Source organism: Vicia villosa, linkage group LG4, assembly GCF_029867415.1.
Source record: "Vicia villosa cultivar HV-30 ecotype Madison, WI linkage group LG4, Vvil1.0, whole genome shotgun sequence".
Lineage (NCBI taxonomy): Eukaryota > Viridiplantae > Streptophyta > Magnoliopsida > Fabales > Fabaceae > Vicia > Vicia villosa.
Genome location: NC_081183.1, coordinates 157,614,343 through 157,623,236, shown reverse-complemented (window position 1 = coordinate 157,623,236; position 8,894 = coordinate 157,614,343). Strand labels below are relative to the sequence as shown.

The following is an 8,894-nucleotide window of genomic DNA, read 5'->3' as shown; positions in this document are numbered from 1 at the left end:
ATGGCACAACCAAGTTGAAGGTTTTCCTTTAATCACTATGTCAAATCCCAGAAAATCTAAACAAGGTAAGCCTTCTTTTATCCTTAAAAATATTACAGCATACAAGTTTTCAATGCTTCTGTTGTTTTTCTTTTGGCTGTACCTTAGCAACAATATTGGTAATGAGTATTCAAATTGTAGCATTTCAAGGGAAAGAGTTTAGTCTAAGAAACCTTAGTTAAACTGGAAAATAATCAATTACTTGAAGATGCTTAATTTGAAAGAAGTGAAGAATAAATTTAAAAAACATGCAACACTTTATACAAGACATCAATCCCATTTTCCCTGTTATGGCTGCTCATTACATTTAATTTTGCTTAAACAACAGAACCAACCTTAGACAGAGCAAATATCGGAGATAACAAAGCACAGACGTTAGATAATTTATGAAATGTCAAGTTTTGAAATCGGCAACCCTTAATAAACTATAAAATACATGATAGAAGCTGTCACTCCTAGCAGAGAAAAAACTAGCATTCCCTGATCTAAAACTTACCATTGAGTCAGCTAAGAATGACCCCTTTTTTCTAGGTATGTTCAATCTTTTTAGCGAATCGGATGATACTGCGTGATACCACGCTTAGGTGGAAGCTTCCTCAAAATGAATAGGACCAAAGAAGAAGGTAATATTTCCACAAACTGCAACAGAAATGTGACAAGGGTGAGAAGTACAGTGGGAGAGAAATAATGTAGGAGCCATACAGAAACTTTTTATTCTTTGTCCTTGGAGCAAATTTAAAAATATGGCCCAACAGAACTCTGGTTTTATCATTGTAAATTATGCCTGTAAACCATTTCTACAAGAATTGCTAAGCACAACTACTGATACCTCACAGTAGCAGTCCAATAACTTTCCAAATGAAATTCAGATTATCTATTACAATTTTTTCTGATAAACAAAATTTCCATCTGTAATTGAAAATTTGTTCAAGAGATGAGGACACCATGAAATGGTGTTTTGAAACATATATGATTTAAACACTCTGGGTCACTTTGGGTTGAGTTTAAGCAGGCAAAGGTTAATAAAATTTATACTGTATGTTAAGTATTTCACCACTCAGCTATAATCTAAAGCAAAACCATCCATATAAAGCACAGAATAGACCTCTTATATTCTATATTGGGGATCTAACTCATTACAAAACCTATCTTTGTAAGGTGAGGGAAGCCTTCCACTTATAAACACATTTTCATGCCATATCTTATCCAACGCAAGATTCTCAACACACACCCTAATGCCCAAAATTGTACATAGCGCATGACACAGGTGGCCCAGTAGAGTGGGTGGCACAAAGAGCTTTGGATAGACTCTGATACCATCTTAAAATGAGTTAGGCCTATCTCAACCCTATAAAATTGTCTAGTAAAGTGAGTAATGCCATTTTTTACAAACAATATTTATGCCTTACCTTTTTCCAATTTGGTTGGTGGGTCTATCTTAGATTTCTATATTGGATCTAGCTCATCTTTATAAAACCAACTTATAAGATGACGGATACCTCACTTATAAACACATTTTCGTGTCATATTTCATCTAATGTGGGATTTTAACAGCACCCAAATATATGATAATGAGAATAGAATAGCTAGAAACAGTCGAGTAAACGGCCTTTTAGCTCAGTGGCATCTCAGTTGGTTATCAAGGGGGATGTGGTGTTCAAGGTGGTGTCTCACATGAACCCACACCCAATGTTCCAACTAGATCCAAAAGGGGTCACCAATCTTACTACAAAATAACGAAACAGCAGAGTATTGGCAGTAAAATAACAACAATTTAGAAGCACAAAAAAAAACTTACCACATAATATATGAAATTTAGAATAGGATGGTCCATGACATTAAGGTCCGCATTTTTATCAAATGCATTAAAGCACATCTGACACAACAAAATACAATCAAACTCAGTTTGAAAACCAACCAATAGGAATCACTGAGATTTAAAAATTAAATGGAGCTCACCATAACGCATCTGATAAGGAAACATAAAAAACATATGGTTGTCACATAGCCAACCTGAAAAGAAAGAAACATCACTTATTGTTAGAAAGAAACAAAGATTTTTAACACACCCTAATGCCCAAAAATTGACATTTGGAGTTGGTACAAATATGAGGGTTCAATAACCGGTTTAAGATAAGCTCTAAATACCATCTTAGAATTTGGGCATGATCCCACAAAATCTCAAAAGCTAACTCAAGGGGCTAGAATTGCTCAAGAACTTACAAGACTAATTTGGCCATATTCCTAGTGGATGTGTGATTTCACCGGTTTCCTAATAGGGGGCAAGGCTGTTGATACACTCAACTCCCTATTCCCACACCCTATGAACAGCTCTTAATTATCATTTTCCAAGGAATACTTACTCAAGTAATTATTTTATTAGAGATATATTAATATTTGGAAGGGGGGCCTTCACATAATAGTTGGACTTCCTACTGTGATACTAGAAGACCACACGTTTGAGTTGTGGAATCAACCTATTACTAATTAGACGGTAAGGATGAATACAATCAAACCACAGAAGTGTTTACCCTTCTCTAGACCCTGCTACGCTAGCAGCTATTAAGCCACTAGGTTGCCTTCTATGTCAATATTTTTCTATTGACGTTCCATAATATCAGCTGCTATTATTCTAATTCATATTTCCATAATAACCGTTTTTTCTAGTTACATTGTTAATCAACATTCAAATTTTAACAAGTTATTTATTTTATTTTCTCTTTTTCAAAACATGGCATAACTAGAATTATTAGAAGACCCTGTGTTCTGAAATTTAGGTGATTTAATATTCTTAATATATATTTTATACTAAGAGCTGAGGGATTTTGCATTGCATTTGGATTTTGAGGACTGAGTGAAGAATTTTGGTGTATGAAAATAAGAGAATAATTAAGATTACTAGGATTGCGAAAAGATAAATGCTAAAATAATTGAGACTAAATTGAGTATAAACATGTTAGATGAGGGTAATTTAGGAAATTAAAATTATGAGTTGTTAGCAATTAGAAAGTACAGGTTATTAGAACTGCAAATAGTAAAAGTTAGTAGTTTTATTATAATCGTGGGATTAGGCTTGTTTTAGCAATATTATACTCCGCCTCTGTCATATAACATACCTCCTGCAGCTTCTTACGTCGCCCTTTGGATTCAACAGGAAAGCGTTGCAGCATCAAGAATAGCCTATAAAAAAAGTCAGAAAGTGGACACACAACACAACAAAATAGGGAATCAGGGGTACTTCAAAAATGGGCACGCATTGCGTCCACAAATAACATTCAACATCTAACTTAAATGAACTCTATAGGAACTTGATTTAGTTTACATGCCTTAAACATTTCTATTTTTGATCAATAAATTACACACACACACACACATTTGGCAAGAGAAGATAATAGAAAGAGAAAGATAAGTTACAGTTATTAACAAAATTAAATTAAGCAGCAAGTCACAAAAGCTCAAAAATGCAAAGTTGTTCAAACTTGCTGCATATCTGACAATTAATCCTTTAAAAAACCATGAGAAGAACATTATACGAGCCACGCAGCAAACTAATAGACTCCAATACCAGTACTCAGAAAAATGTACCCCTAAAGCCCTAAAAAAACTCCAAAGTACTTGCATGAGCCTGATGTGATACAGTGGTATCTTGTACATTATAACCTAGATGCAATAAGTTTCACTCCAAATTACATCAAAGGGGGATGAAAATCCAAAAAAAAAAATTATAATACCTTCCACCATAGAGAAGAAAACCAAGGGCAGCAAACAAGGAAACCCCTATTGCAACAAGTATACCACATTAATAAGCAAAAACTCATGAAAAATTAAGAGGGGTGAAGAACAAACAAAATTTTAAACATACAAACCTGCAAAGAACATCTTTGACAGAATGACTAGTACGCTGACTGGTTTCCACCATAATATCAACCACAAAATGATCTGACATACATAAACAAAACAATTCAAAATGGGTCACTCAACAACCTCAAAACTGAAGAAAATGAAATTAACAACCATGTAACACTTTCAATAAATATAGAAGTCAAGAGTAATGACACAAAAGATAGACTTTTTTTGTAGACAAATGTTAGTTAACAGGAGAGATTTAAAATATATAGTAAATCCCATTCAATCAACACACTAGGCAAAGACACCGCCAATAGTAGGAGTGGACATCAAATATACTAGTGTACACCAATAAACAGATGTGCTGAAATCAGAGATGTCATTCCCGGCCGCTATAGCGGCGCTCCGGAGCGGAAGCCCCCCCCCCCCCCCCCCTCCAGCCGTCTCAGCCTCTCACTCTCGCCACCAGCCACCATCCCTCTTACTCTTGGTAATCTTCCTCTCTCTTCTTCTTTCTACTTCTATACTTCTATTTCTACATCTCCTCAGCCTCTCCCTTGTGGCAGTGTGGCTACTTATTTATTCTTTTACTGTTTTATTCTTCTATTTATTTATTCCCCCACTGTTTTATTAAATTTATACTTCACCGTTTTTTGTCGATTCTAGAACAATATGGCAGCATCATCTTCAACACCAAATTCTGCGTCGGTTGCTTCGTGTGCCAAGTTTGAATTTGAATCTATATGATTTGAATCTTTATGTTTTGAATGATTAAGCATTGTTCTTTGTTTGACATTAGATTTTATAAATATTTTATGAGTGTTGTGAAATTAGTTTAGTATTATATGACATATGTTTTATAGTTTTTTATATAATTATTAGTATACAAAAATTTATCCCGCTATCCGGGATACCGCTATTCCCACTATTCTCATTCCCGGAGGTCGGCCGCTCCGCTCCGCTATCTGGGATTAACAACTCTGGCTGAAATTATGAAACAATATCGAGGGGTCATGTGAAAAAGGTATCTTGTCATTTTCACAAGCTTTGGGAAAGAAACATTTTTTTGGTTCTTTGCAACAGAGATAAAACAAAAAATCCTACCGGAGATTTCTTTTACTTTCTTCTAAATTGGGAAGGCTAGGCAAAAGATGCCCGTTCACCGAACATCTGGGAAGGCTAGGCAAAAGATGCTCGTTCACCAAACATTAAATATGAAAGTGGTCACACACAGAGTGTCTATAGGGCTTTTTTATTTTTTTGAATCAAGGAAAGGAATATATTAATTCAAAAAAACATTCTATACAATGGCGATCCCGAAGATCCAGCCTCCCACTAAGACAGAAAACCTGTAGCATCATATAGGCTAGATGCTCTCTAACCTTTCTACAGAGTGTCTATAGGTTCATGAAACCTTCCTGTAGACAGTACCTTAATTGGATAAGAAAAGTATATTGATGTTGAGCAGGAATGTTAATCGTTTGGGGAGGCCTGATAAGTACTATTGCTCTAAGTATTAATTTCAATTCCATGTGATTAGTTTGGGAATGAAGTACAGGTTGTGTGACAAGGATTATATTGCATATTATCATAGTATTAGATGTTAGGGATGCTGACTGGAACATTTAACTCTTATGTAGAGTCTGTATCCATAGAATTTTAACTTCCGTTTTGGCCACATTGCAAGATACAGCTGGAGAGAGTTAGGCCAAGCTCTCAACTCGGAGATCTACATAAATAGAGCATAGAGAGGATAATAATGAAGCTATGACAGAGGGTGGAGTAACTTGTCAAATTGATGGAGGTGTATCGATAAAGCTATCATGTCCCTAATGATGATCCAAGGTAAAAAATCTAAACTTGGAAACTAGCTTGTTAGAAAAGGCTTGTATCAGAAACATAAAAATACTACATTCTATTCCTTTCTGTCTCACAATCCATATTATGGACCTGACTAAAGTTAAACATCTTTCAACAATTGTTAACATAGACAAACCTTTATAAACAACATGTAATCTTTAGGGGGGTTTAGTGCCAAAATGTAATCTACTGGCTTCTATCATACATCACAAGCTAATTATGCTCTGATTTTTTATTTATTTTTTTTAAAATAGGGGGTTGAATATAGAAATTTTACATCACTATCCAGTTTTGCACTAAACGCAGCAGTTTCACTCACTATAATTAGATCATTAGTTACTACAGTATGTTGAAATAAAAAAGAATAAAAGGATAAAAGTGTGGTCACTGCATTATTTAAAGGTAGATTAATTATCGATACCGAATGGCCGACCATGGTGGAAGGCCAAAAATCCACCATTGCACCGCCAACCTTCACAAATTGGCCATAGCAGTTGCCAAAAAATCTGTCACTGCAATCCACCATGGCCTCTATTTGATAATTTGAACCCTTGTAGCATATTTGTTTAAGAAAGTCATTTTTTTTCTTTTGACAAAAAAGAACTACTGTAATGTTGGAATCCTCAAACAAATAAATGAAGTTGGAATGTTTTCCAGATTCTTAAAGCGAGAAATGTTAGAATCCTCAAAAAAAATTTAACTGATATTTAGCCAACTGTCCCATAAGTCATTAAAATGAGAATGGTATCTTATCAAAACACCTTGATTTTAGAGCCAAAGTGCTAAACTACTCCATATCAATAATCAATCCAGTCACTATAAAAATGAAGTTATATCCAAATTGTATAAACACTCCAAACGTATTACTAGACATGCAAAACACAAATCAAATTATATCTTCCAGATGTTTGGTTGTAGTGATACTTGCGTCAATTGTATTTTCAACATACATTAAGCAACTACAAAACAAACTGTATGCAACATCCATGATCCCAAAAAGAAAAAAAGAAAAACAAAACATAGTCAACAAAAACATTAACTAGAAATCTTACCTGAACAGCATAAACCACAATATTAATTGTATAGAAACTTGGTTTCAGTCCATCAGTGGATACGGCACGTGCCTGCAAAAACACTCACAATAATCAGCCTGTTAAAACTAAACAACAAACACACTAGACGATTGAAAAAAACCACAGAAAGGAAACTGATGATAGTGTAAATGCCCCAAAACCAAACTTACCTGGTAATAAATCTCAGCCCAGAACAAGACCAAAAGTGCGTATGTTGTAAAGAAAGCAAGACTCGGCACATCAAGTAAGATATGTTGGACAATCTACATGCATAATCACAGAGTGTGAATGATATATATCTGAGCATATTTTAAAGTTTTTGAAAAACCTTTGCTTTATACCTCTGGCCGTAACCTTTGTACACCGCGAAAGAAGATGAAAACTAAACATCGAACTGCGAAAATAATATATTTTGCATATCAGAAGAGAATAATATATGGTGATCAACAAGTATTAAACAAGCAATACTACTATTAAATTAAATAGAAACATTAATTTGATTGATACAATTACAAACCTGCGTTCACCAAAAAATTGAGAAAATGAAAAACCTTCTGCGTAGTCCAACCATATTCAGGAACTCTCAATTGTATCCGAACTAGTTGAATCTAAAATCATAATAGAAAAAAAAATTAAAAAAGTAAATAAAACCCTAAATTGGAAAACAATTTGAATTGGATTATGATTTTAGGGGAAACGAATTGGATTGGAAAGTACCAAAGCTATGGCGGAAACGACGCCGTAGAGGACAGCGAGGGTGTAGAAGATGCGGTTCTGCCACACCGGAGATTCGTCGATGTCGCGCCACCAGCTGGAGGAATCAGTAAGTTCAATCGCCGCAACTGCGATCCCCACCGCGCCTGCTTTCGATGCCGGCACGATGTTGTTGCTCATTGTAGAATCGACCAACGGAGTTTGGGGCACACGCGCCGCTCGTTTTAATATTCTAAACGTGAAAATCAGTTGTAGCACAATGAATGTGTGTGCACGTGTGGGTGGATCAAAGGGAAAATAGGGGAAGGTGAAAACAAAATAAATAAATAAATAATACTCTAAGGATAATATTTAATATTATGGGCTTGTATAAATCATAACTGGATTACCATTTTATATTTTTATTTGTGAATATTTCATGTTAATTAGCAAATTTTTCAAGTGATATTTCATTATTTATATAAAAATAAAAATTAAAGAACAATGGATTATTACTTCTAATTAAAGGGAGAAAAATTCAAACCGGGTTGGTAGGACGTAATTTAGGTTAGATGAGATTGTTTATCAAATAGAAAAAGTTAATATTTTGTTATAAATGTATTTTGCTAAAAAAAGTGTCACAAATAATAATAAAAAGTTTTTTAAAGTATAAAATGGGGTCTATTTAAATAAATATGGGTTAATACCTATTTTCACCCTGTCATATGGGGTTAGTTTGAAAAATCCCCTGCCAAAAAAACAGTTGCAAGAATTCCCCTAACAATTGAAAATTCTCTCGTTTTAAACCTTGTAAAATTTTATTTTTAAAACCAACCTTGTCAATTGAAGATCCAGTCATTTTGAACCTTGTAATTTTTTTTTAGTAAAATCAACCTTGTCCGTCATATTCCAGAGGGTTTAAAATGACATAATATACAAGATTATAGGGTTTAAAATGACTGAATCTTCAAATGACAGGGTTGATTTTAAAAACAAAAATTTTACAAGGTTTAAAACGAGAGAATTTTCAAATGTTAGCGGAATTCTTGCAACATTTTTTTGCAGGGTTTTTCAAACCAACCCCATATGGCAGGGATGAAAATAGGTATTAACCCAATAAATATTAATGGTTTTTATTATTTTTATTGTTGAGTTTTATAATTTGAATTAAATTATAAATCTATTAACTATTTAACTAATTTAAGTTTATTAATTTAAATTATTTTTTAAAGAGAAAAAGGGATATGCACTGACAGTGTAAAATATTTTTACACTGTCAACCAATCACAACATGCATCCAATTAAAACACAATTTTAATTTAAAAAATTAATATGACATGGCAAGTGTAAGGATTTTGATTGGATGTATGTGTAAAAATTGTT

General features: G+C 33.9%; 1 protein-coding gene across 1 annotated transcript; it reads right to left on the bottom strand.

Moving 5' to 3' along the window:
• Positions 1-277: 277 nt before the first annotated feature.
• LOC131595674 (tobamovirus multiplication protein 3-like) lies at positions 278-7,838 on the bottom strand. Its single transcript, XM_058868102.1, has 11 exons — positions 7,536-7,838; positions 7,336-7,426; positions 7,160-7,212; positions 6,989-7,081; positions 6,798-6,869; positions 3,906-3,978; positions 3,771-3,816; positions 3,156-3,219; positions 1,999-2,052; positions 1,838-1,915; positions 278-678 (listed from the first exon to the last, which is right to left on the bottom strand). Exons 1-11 carry the CDS (start codon positions 7,710-7,712, stop codon positions 586-588), a joined length of 894 nt encoding a protein of 297 aa, XP_058724085.1. The 5' UTR covers positions 7,713-7,838; the 3' UTR covers positions 278-585.
• Positions 7,839-8,894: the final 1,056 nt, after the last annotated feature.

What these genes read in the sequence shown, in the direction of transcription:
- LOC131595674 (XM_058868102.1), bottom strand. Translation starts at nt 7,712, where the DNA reads ATGAGCAACAACATCGTGCCGGCATCGAAAGCAGGCGCGGTGGGGATC. An exon ending in TTTCTTCTCTATGGTGGAAG is followed by an intron (nt 3,220 to 3,770) that starts GTATTATAATTT and finishes CTTTTTTTATAG; the next exon opens with GCTATTCTTGATGCTGCAAC. An exon ending in TAAATTTCATATATTATGTG is followed by an intron (nt 679 to 1,837) that starts GTAAGTTTTTTT and finishes TTTCTGTTGCAG; the next exon opens with TTTGTGGAAATATTACCTTC.